This window comes from Lagenorhynchus albirostris, chromosome 10, assembly GCF_949774975.1.
Source record: "Lagenorhynchus albirostris chromosome 10, mLagAlb1.1, whole genome shotgun sequence".
In the NCBI taxonomy this organism is placed as follows: Eukaryota; Metazoa; Chordata; class Mammalia; order Artiodactyla; family Delphinidae; genus Lagenorhynchus; species Lagenorhynchus albirostris.
In genome coordinates this window covers 94350312-94378037 of record NC_083104.1, presented here as the reverse complement: position 1 = coordinate 94378037, position 27726 = coordinate 94350312, and the positions used below count along the sequence as shown (strand labels likewise).

At 44.8% G+C, this 27726-nt stretch overlaps 1 protein-coding gene across 6 annotated transcripts; it reads left to right on the top strand.

The window, feature by feature from the left end:
- Positions 1 to 204: 204 nt before the first annotated feature.
- On the top strand, positions 205 to 27298 carry SIRT5 (sirtuin 5). 6 transcript variants are annotated; one of them, XM_060163666.1, is made up of 10 exons: positions 212 to 275; positions 1757 to 1912; positions 7858 to 7990; positions 9483 to 9616; positions 11657 to 11882; positions 13377 to 13464; positions 14290 to 14343; positions 15763 to 15886; positions 17553 to 17685; positions 26791 to 27298. In XM_060163666.1, exons 3-10 carry the CDS (start codon positions 7876 to 7878, stop codon positions 26949 to 26951), a joined length of 1035 nt encoding a protein of 344 aa, XP_060019649.1. In that variant the 5' UTR covers positions 212 to 275; positions 1757 to 1912; positions 7858 to 7875; the 3' UTR covers positions 26952 to 27298. The 6 variants fall into 6 exon arrangements, 5 of the variants coding, with proteins under 5 accessions (XP_060019648.1, XP_060019649.1, XP_060019650.1 ...); XM_060163665.1 differs by lacking the exon at positions 1757 to 1912 and having other exon boundaries at positions 205 to 275; XM_060163667.1 differs by lacking the exons at positions 212 to 275; positions 1757 to 1912 and adding an exon at positions 1704 to 1752.
- The last annotated feature ends 428 nt before the right edge of the window (positions 27299 to 27726 follow it).

The following is a 27726-nucleotide window of genomic DNA, read 5'->3' as shown; positions in this document are numbered from 1 at the left end:
AAGTAAGATCCTGTCCCCTCCCCCGGGCCGGTCGGCCCCCAAAGAAAGAAATGCAAAAGAACAGTCTTGTTCGACGATGAACAGGCCCAAGGAGTGGACCCCCAAGGCTCGGGAACCTGGCCAGGTGTGGGTCTCCGGCAGGGGCCGCGGAAGCCCGGCCACGTGGGTCAAGCCGCCCCGCCCCCGGCCTCGTCGTCCCGCCCCCCGGCCTCGTCGTCCAGTCCCCGCGCCAGAGCCGCCGCCGCCGCTGCCGCCGCCGCTCGGGCCTGCTGCAGGTGCGTCTGCGCCGGGGCCAGGCCGGCATCTGCGCGGCCTTCCTGGGCTCCAGCCTGGGGTCCGGCAGAGCACGCGTTCCCGCGGGGCCGAGCTCAGCGGCTGGGTGTGGACCGGGGGCTCACCGGGCCGGACGCGGAGGCGGGGCCAGCCGGCCAGCGGCGCGCCTGCGCGGCTCGAACGCACCCGCCGATTCCGGGGTCCAAGATGGTGGCAGAGGGGGAGGAGGAGCGCGAGGGGGAGGGGAGTGCGCCCAATTTCTGCGGGTGGACCCGGGAGGCAGCCCTGGCCGCAGCCGCACGTGCGGAGGCCCGAGGCCCTGTGTCTTCCCGGCACAGCGCGGCCGAGAGACGAGGGAGGGGAGGAAACGAGGTCGCAAAGTCATGTGGCCAGGGCAGGTGGGCCTGGTAGGCTGCTGTGAAGGGGGAGACCCCGGGGGCCCCGGGCAGGACGTCCCCTTGGAGTAGAGTCACTCTGGGCATTGCAGCAGCCCGGGTGGCAGATGTGGGGTGGCCTAGGCCGGCTGGTGGGCCTGGGAGGAACGGCCAGATCCGCACGTAGTGTAAAACTGCAGCCTTCGGGATTTGCTGAGCTGTGGGGCTGTGGGTGCGAGATGCTGAAGGAAAGGAGAAGTGGGCATCAAGGAGGATGGTGCCCTAAGCCTTTGTAGGAAGAAGTTTTGGGGAAAGTTCCGGAGTTCGGGCTTGGCTGTGTGAGGTGGGAGCGCCATCTTGAAGCCTTGGGAGGTTGGGAGATCTAGCGAGGTAGGAGAAAAACCAGGAGAGGATGGCGCCTGGAAGCCGGGAGGAGGAAGTGGTTTCCGGAGACGTGATCCAGTAGGAGCCTTGGGTTTAGCAAGGCTGGTGACCTTGACAAGAGCAGGTGGTAGTAGGGGAGAGGGAGTGAGTCTGCCAGTGTCGATACCTGGGGGCTAGAGCATTGCATTTATTTAGCTCATAGGTGTTCAAAAAGTATTTAGTGAACAACTGTGTAAGTTTTTGCAGTTCCTTTGCAATGCACTTACTGTGTATTTTATTTTTTAATAAATTTATTTATTTTTGGCTGCGACGGGTCTTCATTGTTGCCACGTGGGCTTTCTCTAGTTGCGGTATGCGGACTTCTCACTGCGGTGGCTTCTCCTGTTGCAGAGCTCGGGCTGTAGGCGCACGGGCTTCAGTAGTTGTGTCTCGCGGGCTCTAGAGCACAGGCTCAGTAGTTGTGGAGCATGGGCTCAGTTGCTCCGCGGCATGTGGGAACTTCCCGGACCAGGGCTCAAACCCGTGTCCCCTGCATTGGCAGGCAGATTCTTATCCACTGCGCCACCAGGGAAGCCCATTATCATGTATTTTAAATTAATGTTCTGTAAATTTTTTTTTCTCGAATTCCTAATATAACCTTATTTATTGTGTTTTTCAGAATTGGTGGGGTGCCCCCTTTCTCAACAGGGAACCTGAGACATTTTTCTTTTTTTCTAATTGGGTAGGTGAGTTTCCAGTTTCACAAGAAAGCCTGGTTAAGTAGATACTGCCATTCACCCAGAGTAATATCAGTGTTTGGGCACCTATCCTGCACCCAGAAAGCTCCCAATGACTGTGATGAATGAGTTTTTCTCTCCTGAGGCCTTTCTTCCCACCTGAAGGTAAAAGCAAGGCAGGATAATTGGTGGCTTCACCCAGGGCATTTTTCACCCCTGAGGGCTTTTGGACCAGATAACCTGAGTTCTTCCTCCTCTGACTCAGCACAGTGGGGACCTTCTACCCTATCACCGCACCACCCAGGTATTTGCTTTTGCACTTGAATCGGGATGTGAGCTTGCGGAAGCTAGAACCACTGCCCACCCTGATCCCTCAGAAACGCAGATAAATGTTGGCACAGAGGATGCTTCCGATGAATACTTTGAGGTAGCATCTTGAAAGTAGACTTATGTTCTGAGCATTTACAATCATGGAGATAAACTTCAGGTGGCACTGTTCTAAAACGTGTAAAAGTTTTGTTCTTAATCTCTCCTTTGTTTTCACATTTACTGAGAGACTTGGAGAACATCTTGTAAGTTAATGGAAAATTTAGCAAAACAATTCCTACGTTCATTTAAAAAAAAATCATGTGATGACTAATAAAACAGGCAGTAGACCTGTTTAGTTTTTGTAACCCACAAGACCAAAATTATCTCACTGATGCATTACTTCAGATAGACATGAAAAACTTAGACTCCACTAATAAATTAGTATGATGAAAGATTTGAAATAAAAAGAATATACATATTTAAAAGTATTTTAATTGTATACAGTTCATGAGTATGTTTATATGCATATACATGTTTATATATATATAAGATATATGTGTATGTCAATAAGACATTATAATTCACATAAGATGAGAACTACAGCTGTCTTCCCTCAAAGTACTTGCTCATTGCATTTGCTAGACAAACAATCTAGATACTAGTGGTTTTTGGAAATATTGAAACATGAGCAAGGAAAACTTTTTTCCATTTTATTATTTTGAGTTCAGTATTATGGTGAAAGTAATTATTATTACTCAATAATGAGAACATTTGAATAGAAAAACTTTGATGAAAAATTAATAGATGAATTAATTAATTAGATGAATTAATAGATGAAAAATTAATAACATTTTACCCAGATAATACAAGTCTTAATTTTGTCAATTCTAATTAAAAACTGCTTCTTAATAATCTCAAATTTTTGACAACTCTTTATAATTAGCAACAAATTCAGTACTTAAGTTCAGAGTAGAATGAAGATTTGCCTTCATTTCACAGCTGTCCAGCAGAAGACCCACCATTTAGATGCTCATGCAGAAGAGCTGTACATATAGCAGTATAGTCAATTGCTTTATGTTGATGGCTTTGTTGATTGGACTTTAAATCCTTTTAAATGCTTAATGACTTTAAAAATCCTACCTTCATGTCTAAGAAAAAACATGACAGTTTACTCAGGAGTTGGTCTAGAATTCTTTGAAAATAAGTGGGAATGTTTTCTAACATTTAAAAACTTAACAGAGGAAGAAAATAATTTTCTGGATCAAATTGATGTCTCCAGATTTAAATATTAGAAAGCAACAGTGCAATCAAACATCTTTGAGAGAAATAACGGAACATATTAAGCACAAAGTAGCATAAGTAACTTCATGCAACATAGAAGGAGCTTTTAGTAAAGTGAAGCAGTTTTGGGAACATTAATCTTTACAGTGTTCATCAAGATGGGCAAGTTTAACATTTATCGTCTATGACAACATCTTAAAGCCTCAGCTGGATCTGAGAAAAACCCCTTTTCTTGATAATTATTGAAGCTGAGTGATGGGAACACACATACGAGTTAGTAATACTATTCTATTTTTGTATATGTTCAAATTTTTCCGTTGTTAAAAAAATAAAGCATAAATTGTAGATAGTTACACCGTTACTGAGGTGTTCGAGTAGTTAGCTTTTCCAAGTCAATTGAAGTTTGTCAGAAGCTTACGCCCGTGCTGGCGGAAAATCCTGCCAAGTTGTTTTCCTCATGCTTCCTTTAAATAAAGCACTGGGGGGCTTTTCAGGATAGTCGGGCATCCCCATTGTTGTAGTCTGCAGGCTGCCCACCAGAGTGGCCCTCCTTGGCCACTGGGCATCTGAGCCTGCCCACCTTCTCCCCCTGGCAGCCTGTCAGCCAGGGGCCTTTTTTGGCACTATCTTTGCCTCTGACCTCATGACTGCAGAGGGTCTTGTCCCCTGAGGTTGTTCTGGAAACCAACACTACACTATTTTTCTCTAACCTACTGTCTTTTTCAGAATTCCAAGCTACTTGTCCAGTCTTTTTGATTAAAGCAGAGACAGGTTATAGTGAAAATTTGTTGACATTTTGTTTGCTTGAAAGTTTGTTTGCTTCTTGTTGTTTTTAAGTGAGGTTTATTGAAATGCAACTTATATCCTGTAAAATTCACCCTTTTGTTACACAGTCTGTGAGTTTTGTAAAAACACCACAAAATAAAGACATAGCATTTTCCCTGGTCCTACCTGCCTTCCCCTTCCCTCAGTCCCTGGGTACCACGGAGGTGATTTCTGTACCTGTAGTTTTGCCCTTTCAGAACATCATATAAATGGTCTCAAACAGTAGGCAGCCTTTTAGGTCTGGCTTCCTTCACTAGGCATAATGCTTTCCTTTTTCCAAAAGAAAGCACCTTTATTTTTATTTTATTTTATTTTTTTGCTGTAGGCAGGCCTCTCACTGTTGTGGCCTCTCCCATCGCGGAACACAGGCTCCGGACGCACAGGCTCAGCGGCTATGGCTCACGGGCCCAGCCGCTCCGCGGCATGTGGGATCTTCCCGGACTGAGGCACGAACCCGTGTCCCCTGCATCGGCAGGCGGACTCTCAACCACTGCACCACCAGGGAAGCCCAGCAACTTTATTTTTGGAATAATTTTAGGTTAATAGAAATGTTGCAGACATAGTATACAGAGTTCCCATATACCATTTACCCTGTTTCCCCTAAGGTTAACACCTTACTCAGTTTAGTACAATGATCTAAACTAGGACATTTACATTGATATAGTACCGTTAACTAAATTGGCTCACTTCATATGTTGCCACTAATGTCCCTTTTCATGTCTCGAATCCAGTCCAGGATCCCACAGTGCATATAGTTGTCATGCCTCCTTGTCATGTACGAACTGGGACATGTCCCCAGTCTTTATCCTTCATGACCTTGATAGCTTTGTTGAAGAGTACTGGCCACTTTTGCCATAGAATGCTTGCTCAGTTGGGGTCTGTCTGATGTTCTCTTACAATTAAATTGAGCTAATGCATTTTGGGGGAAAATACCACCCAAGTGATGTTTTGCTCTTCTCATGGCATCACATGATAGACGAAGATGAAGTAGTATGAGGGAGGTAGATGAAGTCAGTATGTCTTAGAACTGGTGATGTTAACTTTGGTTACTTGGTTAAGGTCGTATCTGCCAGGCATCTCCACTGTCGTATTACTATTGTGTAATACTTTGAAAATGCATCCGTGTTGCACGTATTACCAGTTTTTTCTTTTTATTGCTGAATAAGATTTCATTGTATGGATGAATCACAATTTGTTTACCCTTTTAAGAGTTGATAGACGTTTGGTGTGCTTCCAGATTTAGACCGGGCACTATCTGCTAGGCCTGTTGAACATCAATAATTTCACAGAACACCAACATCAGGCAAGGCTACCCTGTGATCACGATGAATCCGGACAAAAATAAGACAACTCCATAATTAGGTCTGAAGCCAGACATAAATAAGAACTTTGTCTAAACCACTAAAATGGCAAAACACCCTCCTATCCTGGCTAGTAGGAGGGCTGCTGCCTCTTGACCAATCCCAGCTCAAGCCTCCCTTCACTCCTTCCTCCTAGATCACACTCATTGAATTATCCAATTAAAGTATACTTTTTCCTGACAGCATCCAATCCAGATCAAAGCCTCCTTCCTGACCCTCCCCAGCTTTACCAAACACAAGCCCAAATCCTGTAATAAATCCTTCCCAGCACATCACCGGGACGCCTGCAGTTCCTCACCGTGAGCTGCTCCGTCCCTGCACTTGCTCAGCTGCAGGTGTGTTCTAGACTTCTGCTGGAGAGCACTGACAGTGCAAACAATATATAAACACACCGGTTGAAAATCCTCACTTCCGCTCTTGTCGCCATACATCCTACTTCTCACCCCAATTCTTGTTACTAATTTCTTGGGAATTCTTCCATTTATTTTTTAAACACAAATGCGAGTAAGTACTATGGTATAACTTGTATCCCCCTTCCTTCCTCTTACAAGGCGCTATTTACACCTGACTTTTGTCCCCTATTCTGGAAATCTCTGTCAGGTTAGAGGGGACAGCTCATTCTGTTTTTTATTTTTAACATGTGAAATCTGAACATTGGAAAGATTTATGGAATGAAATAATCTGATTTGGCACTAACAGAGTTTGGAGGCTCATCTTCCAGACATTTATTTTTAACCTCTCTGAATACCCTCTGTTCTACTGATATCAACACTCACTTCTGAAGCCAGCGAGCTGTTTGCTTATAAATACTGAGTCAGCCAGCAAATCACATTTAATTAGACTTTGAATTAGACTTTGTTCATTTGGGTCGTTGTTGTTGTTTAATTGTAGTAAAATACATATAATGTAAAATTTACCATCTTAACTGTTACTTGGGGTGCGATTCAGTCGTGTTAAGTACATTCACATTCTTGTGCATCCATTTTCCAGAACTCTTTTTATCTTGCAAAACTGAAACCCATTATTTTTATTTTTAAACCATTTTATAGTTTACATGCAGTAAAATTAACCCTTTTTTAGTGCAGAGTCCTATGGGTTGTGACAACACAATCATGTAACCACCACCACAATCATGATGTAGGACAATTCTGTCACTCCCCCATATCCCCTCGTGCCCTTTTGTGTATTCACTCCTCCCTGGTCCGGCAGCCACTAATATGTTTTCTGTCCCCATAGTTTTATCTAGTCCAGAATGTCATATACGTAGAGTCATACGTGCATTCTTTTTTATAGCAGCCATGTTGCATACTGTGAATGTGTCATTGTTTATTGAACTCATCCCCTGCAGATGGACATGTAGGTTGTTTCTAGTCTCTTGCTGTTAATCACAGTAGTCTAAAGAACAGCCCTGTAGATATGTCATTTTGGATGTGTGCAAGTGTCACTGTTGTAAAACTACCCAGACTTGGGAGTGCTAAGTCAAAGGGAAAATGCATTTGTTTTTGATAGGTTGTCCTCCAAGGGGATTGGAAAGTTTTGGGAAATCTGTTATTTTTCTATTTTTCCTGTATATACAGACCTTTAATCCTGAGTTCTGCCAACAGTGTGATCCACTAGATAGAAGTCAGCTATGTCAGTTACCCTTTTGATGTCGTGGATCTGAATATTGCCTTTCTCTGTGTCTGTTTTTCTTTTATATAACTCCTAGGATAGGTAAAGGTTTACTAAATGTGCTTGAAGACTCGTAAGTTTCTTTGAGACGATGTCATCTTAACCCTATTTGTTGTCATAGCGCATATCTTCCCTGCCTAGTTCAGTTCTCAGAATTTACATTCTCATAGAAGCTATATTTTGATGCAAAGTTGAGAAGCCAGTGGTTTTCATACCTTTTTGAAAGCATCAGAAGCTGTGTTTCAAATGAGTTCTCCCATCTGACCCCTTCCCAAGTCTCTGAGGCTGTGGTTCTCAAACTCGCACACTCATCAGAATCACCCGGAGACAGAGATGGGCCCCACTGCCAGAGTTCCTGATTCAGTGGATCTGGGGTGGAGCCCATGACTTTGCATTTCTAACAAGATCTCAGGGGATGCTGCTGATGCTGGTCTGGGGACCATACTTTGTAAACCACTATTCTGGGCACCTAGGAGCGCTTGAGAACACACAATGAAAACAGCTGGTTTAGAGGAGGAACACCCTGAAAATTGCTACAGAAGATTTCTGTTAAGGGCATTCTTTTGCATATATGTGTGTATGTATATATTTGCAGAAATACCAGTATTTTCTGATTGTTTCTCTTTGTTTTGTGATTTTTCTAAAGCCTGTCTCAATAATTAGCGCGACGCAGAGAACCTGATGCCACCTCTCCGGATTGTCCCAAGCTGTTTACTTTCCCAGCTGCATTGTGGATTGAAACCTCCAGCCTCTATACAAACCAAGATTTGCCTAACAATGGCTCGTCCAAGTTCAAGTAGGTCTTCGAAGCCTGCCCTCTCATCTCCAGTGGAATTTGAAATACCTGAAAGTTCCTGCCCTGTGAGGGGGAATGTCTGTATTGAAGTGGGTACGGGGCAGGATGGTGGAGAAAGTCGCTCTGTCCTGTTGTCCTTAGGGAAGCCCTTTCTAGGACAGGGTCAGAATTATCTCTCAGTAGCCAAGTTAAGTCCATTTAAGACATTCTGTTGCTTCTTCAGAATGTTTGCGTTTAAGCTTTTCACACATGATTTGTATTTTAAACCCCTCACCTCTCGGCAGGGCAGGAAAGCTAGTGATCGTGCTGTGGGTACTATGGGGTTAAATTTTCTACTAGACAGAAATGATTTGTATCTCTACCTGACAAAAACCTGCAAGTCAACTCTGACCTACAAATCTATTCATCAGTAGGATGACAGAGTTTACATTTGAGGTAGAAAAGACCTTTAGGGTAAAGTTCTACGGGTGAACTTTAGGTCTGTAAGGATGTTTGTAGGTTTTGAATCCAGGAGTCACGTAAATAGTTCCTAGAAAAGTACTGATGTATTTTCTTATTAAGCATCTTGTTCTTTCAGGAGATTAGATCAGATTACAACCTCTAACCCACCCAGACTGGGTTTCTTTTTCTGAATTCTTCCTGGTTGGACAGCTTTCGTGGGCCCTGCTTTTCACACTGGTCTGTCTCTGAAAGGGGTGCGAATTCAGGCAGAGCGCTAGTGCGGTTGGCAGGCCGCCGGGCTGGTTACACGCAGGGGCACTGTGTGCCTAGACCGTCTTCATCCCTTTGAGCTTGTGCTGCTGAAAGCATGGTCCCAGAGCTCCAGGACCGAGCGGGAGAGGGGGCCGGAGCCTCTGCATCTTCTGTTTCTGAGGCTCTGCTTTTATTCTTTGTTTATTCTTGCCAGTCGTCAGGGAGGAAGGGAAGGGGAGGAGAGGTTTGGAGCCTCTTTTGAGATGCTCTGTCCTGGGCTAGCCGTAGCACTGGCTCCGGACGCGCAGGCTCAGCGGCCATGGCTCACAGGCCCAGCCGCTCCGCGGCGTGTGGGATCTTCCTGGACCGGGGCACGAACCCGCGTCCCCTGCATCGGCAGGCGGACTCTCAGACACTGCGCCACCAGGGAAGGCCCCATTAGCGTTTTTTAATCCTCATAGTAGCCACCCTTTACAGAAGGCACTATTGTGCACGTGAAACAGCCAAGGAAACCCAGGATAGCAGAGGGTCAGTCATTCACATAAAATCTCGCTTGCGGGAGATGGGGTGGGATGCAGAGCCAGTGCTGTGCACCCCAAGCCCCTATCTCTTTCTTAAGACGTTGTACACTCACACATCAGGTGCCTGGGGGCATCTTCATGGTACGAGAATGATTTTCATTTGCTTATCGTAAAGTATAATTTCACGCAAGGTCAAGTTTCAAAATACAGGCAGTTGATTTGGGATGTAAATGTCCAGGTGGTGCACTGAATTGACCAAGATTTTATTTCCTCTTTAGGTATGGCTGACTTCCGGAAGTGTTTTGCAAAAGCCAAGCACATAGTCATCATTTCAGGGGCTGGCGTCAGTGCTGAGAGTGGGATACCGACTTTCAGAGGAGCGGGAGGTTATTGGAGAAGATGGAAAGCTCAGGTTAGTCATGTCTCCACAACAGCGAGAGGTTCTTCTGCATGAAGCCATAATAGTGTTTGACTCGCAACCTATACCTACTCCTGACACCCAGAGAGGAAAGTTTTGAAATTTACCATGACCCTTTTGTCCCATTTGTTTTGGCATCGACACACGGTCCGTATGATTAAGATCTCAGATTTAAGCAAAGCAGCCTCTTTCCTTTCTTTCTAGGCATGTATTGACTGCACTTATTCAGATAACAATTGGGTTTCTTCCAGTAACTAAAGTGGAACCAGAAAACTTTGGCTAGCATAATTCATTACTTTTCTATCGATGTTGAAATTAAGAATTACACATTTTTAAAAAGTTTCTCTGAACTTTTCATGTGAAAAACAGTGTTGAATTGTTAAAGGCTTAGCCCTTGATGCTCAAAACTTTACATGAAGGTCATTAGGATGTAAGTTCTCTGGGGCATGCAGTTTTTTTAATTCAGTTTTTATTGAGGTATAATATATTGGCAAAAACCCAAACTTTTTGGCCAACCCCGTACATGCAATAAAATTCGCCAGTATAAGTGTACAATTCAGTGAGTTTTAATAAATGTATACAGTGGTGCAGCCACCACCAGGATCACGGTGTGGGACATTTCTGTGCCCCAGAATATTCCCTCAAGGCCCCTGTGGGCAGTCTCCTCCCCTCCCCCCGGCCCAGCATCGCTCCGTCCCCAGCTCCCGGACTCTGGTACACGTAGCCGCTTATCAGATTTCTGTTGGTCGAAAGCAGGCAATCATGAGTGATTACGTCAATGCGTGATTTCACAGGCAGTTTCTTACCGAGGGGAGGGTTAATGAATCTGCCCTTCCTTCCCCGATGGAATGTCTCAGGCTGGCACATGTTTAGGATGTCTTGTCACCTCTCTGCTGCCCTCCGGGCGGGTCTGGGGATCATCACCTTAAAGGTGAGGGAGGGGAGAAAGGAGAGCAGAGGGCCCTCAGGGTCCCACAAGAAGGAGCAGCTGCGGAGGGCAGTCCCTGGGCCTGAGAAGCAGGGCGGGGTGGGGGCGGACGGGGGTGCTCAGCGGGCATCAGGAGGGCCTTCCAGAGGGGTGGTCGGTGGTGTCAAAGCAGCTCAGGGTCTGTGGGGACCCAAAGAAGTCAGTCGACGGTTTGAGTCCACCTGTGTTCCAGGGCTGCAGCTTCATGGGCTGCCTGTGACCGCTTCGGGCCACCGGAGGTCTAAGTGGGGACAGGAAGGAAGGAGGTACAGGGCTGATGTAGATGATGGTCCGCTCCTCCGATGCAGGCTGACTTTACCACCAGGTCGAAGGGTGACCTTTATAGTAAAATACATAATCCCAACCCCGCCTCAATCCGTTTATGGAACATTTCAGTCATTGCCAAGGGTTCCCCTCCCCCGAGCTTCCAGCCCCAGACAGCTGCGGACCACACTGCTCTTCCACCGTCGATGAGATTTGCCTCTCCTAGAAGAGGAATCGCACTTTAAAAATATGTATTTTATACATATCCTGTTACTATAATGTATATATTATTTTTTATATGTGTAGTTGTGTGTGTGTGTGTGTGTGTGTACCTATCATTATAGTTATAAAAACCGAGGTTTTCAACTATGGCCATTATACCTCAGTTGGGCATTTTGCATTTTACTTTTCTTCCTGGATAAATGAGCTTGGCATCCTGTAATGTGGAGCTCCATGGAAAACTGGATTCCAGACTCAATTATCTTCCCGCTGGTTACTCGACTTCACGTTCGTAACTTACTCGAGTGGAAGATGAGGCAGGTTGCAGTCTCCCTGCGTCATCACTGGGGAAGTTAAACCGATTTCTCCAAGGTCCCTCGTGAGCCCCAGGCCCCGCCCTGTGGCTGCCACGCCACATGTACCTACACGGACGTGTCCCTGTGGGCACCTCCCGAAGCTGCCACTCTGCTTAGAACAAAGGGGCCCTGGGAGTGTCCCGCCGGCTGCAGCAGCCCTGCCGCCCGGCTTCTGGAGCATCAGAGCTTCTTTCCCTCCCTGACCCCTGCCTCCTTTCTGCCCCCCAGGACCTGGCCACCCCTCAGGCCTTTGCCCGAAACCCATCCCAGGTGTGGGAGTTCTACCACTACCGGCGGGAGGTGGTGCAGAGCAAGGAGCCCAACGCCGCTCATCTGGCCATCGCTGAGTGTGAGGCCCGGCTGGGCAGGCAGGGCCGACGGGTCACGGTCATCACGCAGAACATCGACGAGCTGCACCGCAAGGCTGGCACCAAGAACCTTCTGGAAATCCATGGTGAGGGACCCTCGGTCTTCCGTGGGAGGGGGGAACCAGACCTGAAAACACAGGTGCTGCCATGTCCCAGCTGGGCCCACTGCATCTTAACAAGACCCCAGGTGTCTGGAATGTGGCCCACCCTGCCTGGAGAGGCCCCGCCTGCTCTGCTATATGCTCTCCCCTCCCTGGGTGTCCTGTTGAGGGGCCTTATGTTCCCAGACAACCCCCCAAGCTGGGCGGAGGGAAGCAGGAGGCTTGGGCCATTGAACCGCTGTGGCTTCAGCAGGATCCGGCTCCGGAAAGGCCTGGCATCCCCGGGGGAACCATTTACTCTCCCTGTGTCCCCGATCGGCAGTGTCCGCCGAGGCTGTGCTTCTGCTCAGCCCTCGAGCCTTTAGGGAGCTTCCAGCTCAGTGACCTTCGCTGCAATGAGCCCAGCAGGTCTGTGACACCGCGGAGCTTGTCTTGGATCCCTCTGGCTTCCCTTCTCTGCGCTTAATGACACCGTTCTCTTTCCTCTTCTTAATCCTCTCCCCTTTTTGCTCTCGCCGAAAATCTGATCAGTTCATTCATACAAGAGCATAAATGGGTATGCAGGAATTTCTTCCCAAGGGCATTTAATAGTCTACAAAAGTTCAATCCCAAGAAACGCATTTCAAATTGTGGAATTCCCAGAAGCAGTGACCCAGTGGGGCTCCAGGCTCCCTCTAGTGTAGCTGTCTCCTCAGAAAATAAGTCTCTGGATGGCCTTGCTTGGGTCACATACCTCCCTTTTGACCAGACACTGCTGCTAGAAGGATAGGCTGCTACGATGGGACCAGTCTGGAACTCGTGCCCAAGCTCGTATCTGGGGATGTGACTGACAGCTCCGTCAGCTTGGCCTGGGATAGAGGAGAGGTGGCTCCCCAAAGAAGGCGTCCTGGCCAGAATGGAACAGTGTGTGTCCACCGCAGTGTGACGTGCTCAGCACTGGGCATGGGGTGACTATTTAGTGAATTGAGATCACCTTTTATTGGTTAAGCTCAATAAGTCATTGCTAGTTTTAACAGTTAGTTTCTTCGTTTGTTAGTTGATTATTTATTGAGCTGCTTTTGTAGAAAAGATTCAAGCTTTATTAAGTCAAAATTAAGATTCTGTAAAGCACGTCCCAAGCTATTGAGCCTTTATCAGTCATACACTTAGTAAATCCTGCCCTTAGGGTTAGATTGGCTTCTTCTGCCCAACTGACTACTTCAGTTCCACCCGAACATCAGGGCAATCAGAGAGCTCCTTAGTCACGCAGTGAGTTATTTCATCCGCCTCTCTCTCCTACAGGTTATGCGGTCCAGGAGGGCAGATGTTCTGGCTTGTTCAGTAGTACTGCATGCCTTTATTATGTTCCCTGCGATGCCTGGGGTAGGCCCATTTGTTAAAACGATGTATAAAACAAAATTATTTCGTACCCTTTTAGACGTGGAGACAATTGCGCCTGATTATACTAAATTCCAGTCTTGTTTAACTTCTGTTTTTCAGGTAGCTTATTTAAAACTCGATGTACCTCTTGTGGAGTTGTGGCTGAGAATTACAAGAGTCCAATTTGTCCAGCTTTATCAGGAAAAGGGTAATTATACTGCACTTCAGAATAGACGTGTGTCGTTTTGTCTTAAGTTGAATATAAATGCGAAGAAATTGAACATTCATCTAAGATGCCCGTGGATATTTATGCGAAATAAAACTGGGTACAGTACAGCTATATGATCAAAGAAGTATTTTGCTCACAATTTACAATGTTAAGTGAAAACAACGGAATCTAACTCTATACAGTATGATCCCAACTTTGTATTTAAACACACACACACACACACACACACACACACACACACACACACACACCATGTTGATGTATCTTTATATAGATAAAAGTCCAGAAGAAAATACAACAAAATATTAACAGGAGTGGTAAGATTATGGACAATTTTGATTTCTTCTTTATATATATCTTTCTGAATTTTCCAACATTTCTATGATGAACATTTACTATTATTATAATTAGGGCAAAAAATTAAGAGTAGACTCAGAATATTCAGAAAAATTCTACCTGGCTATTTTAAATCAGTATAAATTATCCATGTAACTTATTAACATAATGTCATTGCAGATGATTCCAACTAGGATGACATATACCATGCAAATCATGAAACTCTCCTTAGCACAACAGGTACTCCAGCCGCTTCCCACATACAAATTCCCTCTCCTGAGGTAGAACCAGTGGTAATCAACTGTTTGGTGTCCATCCTCCTAGTACCCTTCTAAGTCAGTGTGTATTCATTAGGAGTTTTGTACCATATACTGCCAGGCAAAGAGACAGTCTCATTGGGTTATCTTATTTCATTGTTCTTCGATTACACCAGTGACGTTCTTTCTTTTCTGATACTGTTTACTTCAGGGCTCCAGAACCTGAAACTCAAGATGCCAGAATCCCAGTGGAGAAACTTCCCCGGTGGGTAAAAATCTTTGATCTGTATTTGGTGTTCCAGATGGCAAAAAAAAGAAAATTAGGAGTCAAAATCCAAGTTCACTTGGTGAGATGCCTCTTAAATGTGCAAATGCCGAAACCAGCCCTCATCTGTGAGGCCAAGGGCGAAAGGACAAAAGGTGAACCAAGCGAGGCTTAAGAGAAGTGGTTCCGTCCCGTCCCTTTCTCCTGTGTGTTATGGCGGGATCATTTCAGGTGTGAAAGTTTCAGCAGCTGTTATGTGGTAGACACTTAGCAGTGTACACGAGGCGTAGAGGCTGGCATCCCGGGACTAACTGGTCCATAAGCCTCGGCTGCTACCCTCTCTGTCCTCCTCCTAATCTTCAGAGTTATCAATCCAGGGTCACGGAGGCAGGAGGAGGTCTTGCAAAGGTGAAGTTGTAGGGCCAAATAGAATTTTTGTAGAGTAACAACAACAAAAAACTTGTATGTGAGTTTTTCAAAACTAGACATTAAAATAGCGCTTCCAAAAGTGTTTCTTAGAGCACTAGATCCATGTGAAGTTATAGGCATTACTTGAAAAAAAAGATGTCATGTGCTCAAATAAATATGGAAGCGCTAGATTGAACGAAGTTAAAGTATGTTTCCTTTACTGCAGGACTAATCAGAGCACTGAATATGTGAAAGTACACTGTTACTCTCTAAAAAGCGATTCTGTTAGTATTTCCCTGGTTGACTTAACCTTTTTTATTTTTCTTAATGAGGGTTTCCATTACTAAATTCAAAGTTTTGCTCTAAAAGAATGTTTTCATTACTAAATTTTGAAGTTTTGATCTGAAAGTTTTGATCTAAAAGAATCTTGAGTAGGAGATTAATATGATGAAAATGGTGTTTGGGGGAGATTATTTTAGAAGGTAAATTGTAAGATGACCTGGGGTAGTAGCGAGTGAAAGATGAGAGATTTTTAGGAATTGACGCTGGAGAACTTGGCTAGAGACAGGGCAAGAGAGAGGTGAATCTGAGAGAAGAAAGAAGGAGGTCACTGATGAAATTAGCAAGCAGTTGACGTGTTAGAGGCAGACCTCAGCCCAGTACATTCCTCCTGGGCCTGGCTGACCGTGAGCACGACCGTGCCCATGACCGTGGGGAAGCGGCTGGGGAAGAGACAGCTGTTTAGAAGAAGAGCGAGCCTGGCTGAAACGCCTCCACCAGCACGTCAACCCAGTGCATCCAGACAGAATAGAAACTTCATAAGGGCAGGTAGAACTACACCTTCAGGACAAGCTCATGTGGGCTGGAGGGAAGGGATGGGGGATAGGAAGGCTCAGAGTGACCTACCTGGACAGACTGGCCCTGGTGCAGCTCCTGGCTGTCCCCGATCCACTTGGGCAGATCTTCCTGAGAGCAGGTCTTGGGGTTGGCTTAAGGATGACACTCTTCCAGGTGTGAAGAGGCAGCATGCGGGGGCCTGCTGCGACCTCACGTGGTGTGGTTTGGAGAAAACCTGGACCCTGCCATCCTGGAGGAGGCTGGCAGGGAGCTGGCTCTCTGTGACTTGTGTCTCGTGGTAGGTCATGCCCGTCCCTGATCCTCGGGAGGCTCTGAAACACCAGGCGGGGGGGTGGGGGTGGGGGTTGCTTCCTCGCTCCCTCCCCCTCTTTTCCTTCCTCCCTCTTCCCCTCCTTCTCCCTCTCTCCCCCTCCGCCCTCCCTTCCTTCCTTTTCTTAAGGGTGTGTTGAGAGTCGGGGGGTGCCCTACAGAAAAACTAAGAAACGGTGAATAAGATACGATCTCAAAATATGAAACTAGGGAAGACCATGTCTGGGGCTTCTCAAAGCCTTTCCCCCCAGAAGAGAAATAATGGAAAGAGCATGTTATTGGTTCTGATTTTGAAAGTAACACATGCTCATTATTAAATTTGAGAAAATACAAAAAAGTATAAAATTATAAAGAAGAAATTAGAGATCACCAATAATTCCACAATCCAAAAATAGTCCCTGTTAGCATTTTGGTGTGATCTCTTCTAGACCAGAGGGGAGCAGACTATGATGTGCATTGTCTTGCGAACAAAGTTGTACCGGAGCATAGCCGTGCCCTTCCTTCTATGTATTGCCTGTGGCTCCTGTCACACTGCAATAGCAGAGTTGAGTCTTTGTGACAGAGACTGCATGGCCTGCAGAGCCTGAGACATTTACTATCTGGCCCTTTACACAGAGTTGACCCACCCTGGTCTAGACCTCTGCTTATGCAGATGTAGACGTATTCAGATTCAAAGGTGGGTTCATACTGTATGTCCTGCTTGGAAGCTGCTTTATTCACATAGCAGTTCACTTAGCCTATTTCATGTCCGCACGTCCAAATCCACGTCATCTTTTAACAGGCTGCGTGGTGGTGTTCCTTTGTATGGATGTAAAAGGACATAGTTAACCAATCCTCCACTGTTGGACACTTAGGCTGTTTCAGATTTTGATATTTTAAAACAATGCTGTGATGAATGTCCTTAGATGTAACTCTTAGCAGGCTCTTCAAGTTATTTCCTGAGGGCAGATTTCCTGGAAGTGGAATTAATGGGACAAAGGGCATGCACATTGCAAATTCTCCTAACACATCTCTAAAAGCAGAAGCAGCCTCTCACGGGTGTGTGTTCATTCAGCTGGTGTTTCCTGAGTGCGTCCCACTGTTGAATCTAGTGTCAATGTGCTCGATAGACGGTTACGCAAGGAAAGCTGGCTTGTAAAACTTGGTCTGGTCTCCCTGCTCTTGTAAAGAATGTTTATAAATATATATTCGTAGAGAAAAACCTGAAAGAATATACATCAGAATGTGAGCAGTGATAATCTTGGTAGAAATAGGATTATGAATGACGTGTATGTGTTTTCTCTTTGTATTTTCTAACTTAAAAGGAACCTGGATTATTTGCATCTCTTCAAAGAGCAGAAGCAAAACTAAAACGAACCCCCTTTGGGTGACCATCGAGTCATTTCTTTGCCATTCTCTCTGTGTGTGCAGCTCTTGTCTTCGTATCGCGTGTCCTTCCCGAATTCTAGGGGACAGCCAGAGGGGCGCCTTCTGCCTCCCTGTTTGTCCCTCAGACGCTCTCCACTTATCCCATCCAGCTTAGCTGTCCTCACACCCGCCACCACAAACTGGCCCAGGTTTCTGGTAGGTTTTCTGAAAAGCTGTTTCCTCTCCACGGTGTGGTCATTTGTCCATTTCTGTTTGTTTGTTTGTAGGTGGGAACTTCCTCGGTGGTCTACCCCGCCGCCATGTTTGCCCCCGAGGTGTCTGCCCGGGGGGTACCGGTGGCCGAATTTAACATAGAAGCCACCGTTGCAGCGAACAGATTCAGGTACCGGGATCACCAGGGTGGGAATGCACGCTATTGAGCGGGTTTGGACGTGCTCATCCAAGCAGATTTTACTACTATTCTAATTTAAAAACACGGAGTTTGTGTTTTCTTATTTGGCCTATAGTTGCTTTGCTGGAAGAAAACAAAGTATTAAACCTAGATGAAGGCAGCTGTGTCTTTTTACGGGAAGTTTGCCATAGGGCTTTTGTTTTTCACATTTTGAAAGTTCTTCCTTGATTCTTCAGACTTGACTTTTATTTGTACTTTTAAGCTAGATTTAGTGATGGCATTTAGAGGTAGGTCAGCCGACGACTCAGCACGTAAGCCCAGGAGATAGCCATGCGGAACTGCGTCACCCACTCCTCTCACCGTGGGGCTCCCTGGGCAAATTCCCCTTTGGTCTCACTGTCAGGAATATTTGTACTTGTGGCCATATTGTGATACTGATCCTGTTTCCCAAATTTGTGTGCAAAGTGTAGATTATTGCAGTATTCGTTTGTCGTCTCATTCTAGGTTCCATTTTATGTCTTCACCTTTGTTTTGCTTTTTTTCACCTCTGCTTTTCTCTCTTCATTTTTAATGTACTTTATATATTCTTGTCAGTCTGTTTAATTCCTTTCCAGAATAAGGTAGACTATAAACTAATAAATAAATATGAATAAATAAAAGAAAACTTCACTGAAGCTTCTTGTCACTACTTTAGTCAGTGGTTTTTACCTCAGGTTTAAAAAATCTGATGACCCAGGAGATTCTGGTGTAATTGGTGTGAGGTGTAGCCTGAGCCCCATGACTTTTATAAGCTTTCTAGGTAATTCAAATGTGCAGCCAGGATGAGAACCAATGCTCTTTTTCATTGGAATAAAATCGTGTCACAGACAGTGTGGAAACACTCAGATATAATCCTCTTCAGGTGAGTGAGCTGACTTTCTTCCTAGACTTCTCCAGGTCTTTTTAGTCAGCTACAGCCTATGTGCTTAGACCATAGTTCTTCATTTGTGTGTAAGAGGTGGGAACTAGGAAGGTGCCTTTTAAGTTTATTTATTTAATTTATTTATTTTTGGCTGTGTTGGGTCTTCGTTGTTGTAGGCAGTCTTTCTCTAATTGTGTCGACGGGCTTCTCATTGAGGTGGCCTCTCCCGTTGTGAAGCACAGGCTCCAGGCACACAGGCTTCAGCAGCTGTGGCACGTGGGCTCAGCAGTTGTGGCTCACGGGCTCCAGAGCGTGGGCTCAGCAGCTGTGGCACACGGCCTAGCCACTCCGCGGCATGTGGGATCCTCCCGGACCAGGGCTCGAACCCGTGTCCCCTGCACTGGCAGGTGGACTCCCAACCACTGCGCCACCAGGGAAGCCCCAGGAAGGCACCTTTTAAAACATTGCCTTCTGTGTGAAACTTATACTCTGAAAATGACAGAATGCTGCTGGAAGAAATACAGAAGACCTAAGTATATGGAAGGACAAAGCTGAAAAGAGTCCAGAAAATAAACCTCATGTTTATAGTCAATTGATTTTTGAAAAGGGTATGAAGACAAATCAGAAAGGGAAAGAAGAATCTTTTTAACAAGTGGTGCTGGAACAGCTGGATAGCCACCTGCAAAAGAATGAAATTGGACCCCTTAATTACACCATAAACAAAAGTGGATCACAGACCTAAATGTAAGAGCTAAAACTATAAATTTCTTAAAATATAGGAGTAAATCTTTGTGACCTTAAGTTAGTCAAAACCTCCTTGATATGACATCAAAAGCACAAGTAGCATAAGAAAAATGGAGAAATTGAACTTCATCAAAGTTCAAGCTTCTGTGCTTCAGTGGACACCACCACTAAAATGAGAAAGACAGTCCACAGAGTGGGAGAAGATATTGGCAAGTCTGATATTTTAAAGGAACTGGTATCCAGAATATATAAAGAACGCTCACAACTCAATAATGAAAAGACGAATAACCCAATTAAAAAGTGGGCCAAAGATTTGAACAGACACTTCTCCAGATATATATATACATGGTCAATAGGCACATTGAAAAGATGCTGAGCATCATTAATCATTAGGGAAATGCAAATTAAAACCACAACCAGATACCACTTAACCACTAGCATGGCTATAATTTAAAGAATGGAGAATCACAAGTGTTGGTGAAGAAACTGGACCCCTCATACATCGCTGGTGGGAATGTAAAATGATTCAGCTGCTTTGGAAAAGAGTATGGTGGTTCCTCAAAAGAGTACATACACAGTTGACATATAACCCAGCATTCTACTCCTAGGTATGTAGTGAAGAGAAATGAAAATATCTGTCTACACAAAAATGTGTACATGAATGTTTATAGTAGCATGGATCATAATAAAAAATGGAAACAACCCACATGTCCTTTAACTGATGAATGGATAAACAAAACTTATTATCTATACAATGGAACGTTATTCAGCCATAAAAAGAATGAAGTACTGATACATGCTACAACATGGATGACGCTTGAAAACATTGTATTTAGTGAAAGAAGCCAGGCACACAAGGTCACATATTGTATGATTCTGTTTTGTACGAAATATCCGGAATAGGCAAATCAGCAGAGACGGAAGGTAGATTAGTGGTTGTCTAGGGTTGGGGTAGGGAGGAATGGGGAGTAACTAACTGCTAATGGGTACAGGTTTACTTCGGGATGTTGAAAATGTTCTAAAGTTGCTTGTGGCGATGGTTGTACAGTTCTGTGAATATACTAAAAAACCTGTTAAATTATACCTTTTAAATGAGTGGATTGTATGTGAATTACATCTCAATAAAGTTGTTCTATTAAAAAAGTTATTGTCTTCTAACCTATCCACTAAAATATTGGTACATTGTGGCACTTACGTGTAGCACCTGGGCCACTTAGCATCATCAAAAGTAACATCGCAGCCAGGTAACCCAAGCCTCTTGTCTGCTTGGAAGAGCATCAGAACGCTCCCAGGTGGGGACAGGGTAAATTTTCTGAAGCAGGAAATGTGGTTCATCCCCAAATTCTATTTTTATTCTAATGTGGCTTATTTTCAGTCAGTTGATCTCCAGCTCATCTCTAATAAGTGTACAGAAAAGTACACGTCATTGTAGAAAAGTAAAATGCAGATAGGGAAAAAGAAGAAAATAAAACTCGAGTGTTTCCACAGCCCAAGATAAGAGTTGGCCTCTGCCTTTCACGCTCAGGACTGACCAGCAAGGACTGGGCATCCATCGTGTTGGTCTTCACGTGAAAGGAAATGGAACTTGGTGGTTTTCCATGCAAGTTAAGAAGAGATTCTTGGCACGTACTAATGATATCACTTCATAAGTTGGGCCTCCTCAAGCCGCAGACCTGCTGCAGCTGCTACTCTTCTTCAACCAGAATTCTTCAGCTTCACGTCCTGAAAACCTGCCGTGTCTCTGTTTAGACAAACAGGCTACTTGCTAGTCAGAGACTTGGATCGGATTTGGACAGCACCGACCACAAGAACCACGAGAACAGATGCTCGTGGGCTCCTTTGGGAGCCGAGACTCTCTGTACCACGGAGTCTGGGAATTTTCCCAGATGAGTATAACTGACCAGTGAAGCCAGCAATGCTTTTGTCTAGGCGTCACCAAAGCTGACATTTAGAAGAGGTATGGGTGATCATCTTCTCATCCTACTCAGTGTTTCAAATGGGGAACCAAGCCCAGGGTGATTAAGAGGCTTGTTTAAACACGCAGCTCAACAAAAGCAGAAATTTCTCACATCTTATGTGTAACAGATGTTGGCTGAACTTTAGTTAGGTCAAGGGGTGAGCAAACTGCTGCCTGTAGGCCAAATGCACCCACCGTGTTTTTTGTAAATAAAGTTTTATTGGAACCTAGCCACCGCCACATGTTCCTGTATTGTCTGTGGCCGCTGTTGAACTTAAACAGCGGAAGTGAGGAGTTGCAGCAGAGACCGTCAGGCCTGCAAAGATGAAAATATTTACTCTCTGGCTCTTTGCAGAAAGCAAATTGCCAACCCCTGCTCTAGGTTAATAAGAAAAATGAAAATTGGAATGATACCTCCTTTTAACCTGATTTTCTTCGTTATCTAAATAGATAGTGGGAATGCTGCCTCTGTTTTAAACTTGGATCTCACAAGACTCCTTCGACCTTGTACAAGTTGTTTGGATTCTTTGCCCCAATTCTAATTTAGAGACTAAGTCGTGTAGAATTTACCTCCCACTGAAATGTATTAATATTTTCAAGGTGTTAATTTAATTAGTTCCAGTTTTTTTGTTTTTTTTTTTTCCCTGTCCCAGATGGTTGTCTTAGATGATTTCTGAAAAACCGTTACACTAGGCATTTTCAGATTTAGGCTTCAAGCTGTTACTCATTCCCAGAGGTCCTTGGCAAGTAAGGGTCTGCGTGCATTTGTTGAGGCAGAAGTGGGATTTGTGCTCCCGAGACGCTGGTGTGCAGGACTCTTCAAGCACCCTGGCCCTCCACGCCCTGCGACCACCTGTTGTTCATCTTTGCATTTCTCTAAACTTTGGAATTTAGTCAAAGCCCGTAATTGTTTATTTAGCACCTACTATGTACTAGGCACTGCTCTGGGTGCTTAGGATAGGATATGTTAGTAAACGATACACAAACCCTACCATGTGAAGATGGCATTCTAGCGGTGGAGGCAAATCGTACACAATAGGGATGATAAATGTGCAGATTCTGTGGCCTATGACAAGTGGGGATCAGGCCGTGGGAAAAGCAAAGGTAGAGCTGGGGGGAGCAGGTGGGTCGCAGGACTCAGTGGGTGGGTGGGGGGAGCCTCACTGAGAAGAGGCCTGAGCAGACTTGGAGGAGGGGAAGGAGTTAGCTAAAGAGGTGTCTGGGCTAAGAGCTTTCCAGATGCCGGGACCAGCTGGAGCAAAGGCCCCAAGGGGAAAGCAAGCCTGGGCGGTTTGAGGGGCAGCAGGGAGGCCAGCATGCTTGGAGAGGAAGGAGCGGGGAGGCGCTCCAGGAGAGGTAGAGGGGTCAGTACGGTGAGGAAGTGACCTGTGTGCTGGGCAGGTGCTCCCAGAAGAAGCTCACTGCAGGTGGAGTTGAGAAGTCTCAGGAATTCTTAGCTAGAAGATGGTTTTATCGCTTGTCTTATTTATGTATTTACTCCTCAAGAGTATAAAGAGGTTAGTTCTTTTAATTTACAGCTGATCACATTTGATAGGGAAGGCCCGTGCTCTCCCAGGCAAAGGGGCCCTGTGGTCTGTTAACCAAAAAAGTCACTTAAAGCAAGAATATAATAAAAAAGGACACATAAGTATTTCATTTTCATTTAAAGCATAAATGTGCATTCATTTGCCTTTTTTTTTCTGATAGAGCCAAAGGCCTTTTCGTTAGTGGGAATCTACTGACTGGAGCTCACCTTTCTTGCATAAATCATATTCATAATCCTCCTGGTGTTCCCCAAATTTCCCTGAGGAGAAAAATCACCTGAGCCTTTATTTTATAAAACAAAACAGATAACCAAGAAAATCAGACCCCAAGGCGCCGGTCTGGACTTCCTGAGTCAGAATAGCCAGGGCAAGAGGGCTGTTTATTTGTATATTTAACGAGTGACCTGGGTGATTCTTATCATCAGGAAATCTTGGAAAACACTGGAATACAACTCCTGGTTTAGATATTTTTCTGTTTATTTGTGTTTTTGGGGGGGCCACGCTGCGAGGCTTGCAGGAACTTAGTTCCCCCACCAGGGGTTGAACCCACGCCCTCGGCAGTGAAAGCACAGCGTCCTAACCACTGGACCACCAGGGAATTCCCTGTTTTTTCTTTTTTTAAGTGGAGAAAGAACATACAAAAAAACTTTGAAGCATTTTACCCTCATCTTGTCCACCTACATCTAATTTGACAGAATTGTTTTTAATAACATGTTATGTCTTTCCAAAGCATTCAGCTAATTTTCCTAGAAATAATCCTCTTTTAATAGCTATATTTTTGCATTAATTAAATTTTTAATTAAATTGGATCATTACATTAACCAATAAAAGTGGCATGAACATATTCTGGGCGAAACACAGTGGTCTTGGTTATCCTACAATGGGAGGGATGAGGGGAGAGGCACCGGGCTGCTAGAACAGGGGTCTTCAAACACCTTTGTTCTTGTACCCCGTTTACACTTTTTTTTTTTTTTTTTTTTTTGTGGCACGTGGGCCTCTCACTGCCGTGGCCTCTCCCGTTGCGGACAACGGGCTCCGGACGCACAGGTTCAGTGGCCATGGTTCACGGGCCCAGCCGCTCCGCGGCATGTGGGATCTTCCCGGACCGGGGCACGAACCCGCGTCCCCTGCATCGGCAGGCGGACTCTCAACCACTGCACCACCAGGAAGCCCCCCCGTTTACATGTTTAAACTTGACATCTAAAATTTATCAAAATCATTGAAAAAGATGTGATTCCGAATTACTGGAAATAAAATACCGACATTTAAAAATAAAACTGCCATTATCCTAAACTGCCATTTAAATGTATCCAGTCAAATCGAAATGTCACAACTGCTTGATACCCACGTCATCCATTTACAGAATAAATATACAAGCCCTTTTTAACAATGAGAACCTTCACATTTTTTCTTTTTCTCTTTGAACTGGTATTCCCATCCTACTTCTACCGTAGAAATTTATATTAATGTATTTTTATGCTTGAAAATCTTTTGTTGACTATCCTATTATATTCTGCTGTAAAATATATGAGTTACTGAACTATTTTCAAGTTAAAACTTAAAAATTGTTCCATTGAAAAATTCTTGTAGATGGAATTATCACTGCAGTAATTTATAGTACTAAGTTGTTGAAAACAACAAATGATACATTTTGATTAATAATTCCATAAAAGTAAAACTATGGGAAATGCATCTCTTAATAGATGCATGGGGCATGAGTTTTTTGAATTAGTTCGGGTATCCATGGCTGAGTATTACGCATTGTTAGAAGGAGACGGAGTTCATGTTGTTGTAGCCCAGTCGGCCTGTGGTCACAGGAAACCTGTATTCTGAGAAGATCATGTTTCCTGACCCACTGCAGTGAGCGAGACCCCAGAGGAGCCGCGGGGCATGTCCCCAAACAAAGGAAAAGATGGAGTTATTATAGGATTTGGAAGGAGGGTTGAGTTCAGGTAAAGTTTAAATGAAGCAGTTTTTGATAGACTCAGCAACTAGCAGGGCTGTGGGTGTGGAGAGGGGTCAGATCTTCTCTGGCTGCAAAGTGGCTGCAAGGTCCTGTTTCCTTGAAGGTAGATGTGGAACCCTGGTCCCAGACATCCCTTACCTGGAGCTCTGCACCTGGGTTGGAAGTAAGGCTGCTTCTCGGAGGCTTAGGTCCTCCAGATGCAGGATATTTCATTCTTTACTGCCGTCATACTGGTAGTGTATGATTTTAGAGGACAGAATTCCTACTCAGTGAGTAGCAAAGCAGTGGTCGCTCAAAGAAGGGAGTTGTTATGATACTGTGCAGCTTGTCCTGGGGGGAAAAATTGTGTTTCTTACTAGCTTTGCAGCTGGCTGTATCTGTGTCTGTAATTCCAGTCTGAGGGATGGCAGGGAAGATTTTTATTGGCCGAGCTAAATTTTGCCTTTTCAATGTCCAATGTCAATTGTAATTCTTTGTTTTTGCTTTTTTAAAAAAATATTTATTTATTTGGTTGCACCGGGCCTTAGTTGCAGCAGGCGGGCTCCTTAGTTGTGGCATATGGGCTCCTTAGTTGTGGCAGGCGGGCTCCTTAGTTGCAGCTTGTGGGCTCCTTAGTTGCAGCATGCATGTGGGATTTAGTTCCCTGATGAGGGATCGAACCCAGGCCCCATGAATTGGGAGCGCAGGGTCTTATCCACCGCGCCACCAGGGAAGTCCCAGTTTTTGCTTTTTATAGATGAAAGTACTGAGAAACCTGGGCCTCATAAACCCTGGGCGTGAAAGGAATTTCATTATGGCATCACCACTCAGATTTTGGACCTCCTTCCAAGTTATACGCTGAAATACCCATAGTAATCTTGAATCACGTTTACTGATCTGTTCATTGACAACTCTATAAGAACCTCTTTCAATTTTACTGAAAGCAAGGATGAAACGGCCCTGCTTGCATGTGTTACCCGGTCTTTAGAAACCATTTGTTTTCTCAGATCCACACCGATATTTCAGACATCCCTTTCTTTTCACGTTCTGGGATAAGGCGCCATTGTAAGGTTTGGGATGGGTGAGGTGAGCTGCAGCTTGCTTTGGTAAATAGGGAGGAGGGTGAATGTGGAAAGGGGCACAAGGAAGAACATGTGGAAGCTGAGGCTCTCCGTGCCTGGCTGTGCTTCTCGGAAAGTCCTCAAGGGACTGTGCTGGGGCGGAGCTTTTTAGTGGCCAGTGTTCCACATGCTGCCAGTGGTAGAAGGATCAGAGAGGCCATTTGGTCGGGGATGTCCGTTCGTGGCACAGAGAACAGAGTATTCAAGGGCTAAGGCATTCATGATTTGTGTTGTATCAAGAATAAGTAATATGACCAAATGCTTTTTTCATTTTTAACTGTGCTCAGTTGATTTTCTTATTAACGATACACTAGAATTAGTTGGGTATTTTTTTCCCCGTCCTAAGTGTTTTCCCTTGAAGGAAGCAGAAGTCGTTGGTTTTTCTTCTTTTCTCTCCCTCCTCTTTCGTGATCTTTCTCTTTTTCCTACTTTCTGACTGCAAGTCAGGGCTAGTCGCGAGTTCAGTGGACGGCTGCAGAGGCCTGTGGCCTCAGGTAAAGTCCTTACGGTCCACATGGCGCATGAGGCTCTTTTTTTCTTGTCCTTATTACCTGTCAGTAAGATTTTGTAAAACTTACAATATGTCAGTTATGAGTTTGGCAAAGCAATCACAAAATACAACCATGTCTCCCCTTCTTCCTTAAAAGAAAATCCTTATTTATAGCACCTAAATTCTAAGCAATTGCTTTCCCAAATTCCCTTGGTGACAGGGGCCAACCCATAGTGAAGTGTCTGCATTTGGAGTTTTCAGAAACTAGATGAAAGAACTGGGCACAGAAACGCATAAGACCGCATTTGTGAGAATGTGAATTTTACTCTGGCTGTAACTAAGAAAGTTGACTTGCTGAAGCAGAATGTTCATCTTGCTCCTAACTCTGCTGTGTTCGTCCTGCTATTTCAGGTTTCATTTCCAGGGGCCATGTGGGACGACGCTTCCTGAAGCCCTTGCGCCTCATGAAACTGAAACTGTTTCTTAATTGCCCTGAGGAAGGAAGAAATCACAGTGCATCTATAAGTACCAGGCCACCAACAGGAGAAACAGTCTTGTGGATGGTGAGCTGAATACTGAAAGGTCTGAATGTATCTTCTGGAATCCAAACTGCTGATAAGTGATGGGACTTAGAGGAAATTGTAGTAAACGTGTTTAGAAGGAGAAGTCACAGAACTTCTCAAGTCAATTCACGTTATCTGGTTTGAACTAAACATAAGATACCTCTGATGTGTTTGGTTGGTTACCGGGAGGGAAACAACTTTGTAATTAGATTGTCTAAAAAAAGTAATTTTTTTTTTTTTGCTATTTGGGTAGAGGGGTAAAACCCTGGTATTTCTGATTTTTGTGCAAGGTTTGGTGGAAAATAAAATCCCTTTCTACAGCTGGTAATTGACTGTATAAAGGTGTTACCCCAAGAGATATCTTTGTTGGAGACTTTCTCTTGTCAATGTTTATCTTGTTTGGCTGCCTAACCTCAGTTTCAGGGCGATAGCTTACAACAAGAATTCAGGCAAGGAAGGAAAAGAAATTAGCAGTAAGGTAGAAAATCAGGATGAGAAAAAAGAATAATGCAAATATATGGACTCCAAGGACAAACACAGCTGCCTAAAATTTAGCACTGGCCTTCCGAGTGGGTCATTCCTCAATATTATAAACACAGAAGGACATTTCTCACTATCATCAACACACGCTTCCCCCGACACTGAATTTTGAAGGGAGTTTTTCCCGTGGGACTTGAAAGTTTTATGCTCATACTACCTCTGCGTAAAGTAGGAAGAATACAGCCCTCTCCTCAAGTCCCACCATCTAATGCAGCTCCCAGGGATGCCTGCTGCCGGCAAGGCA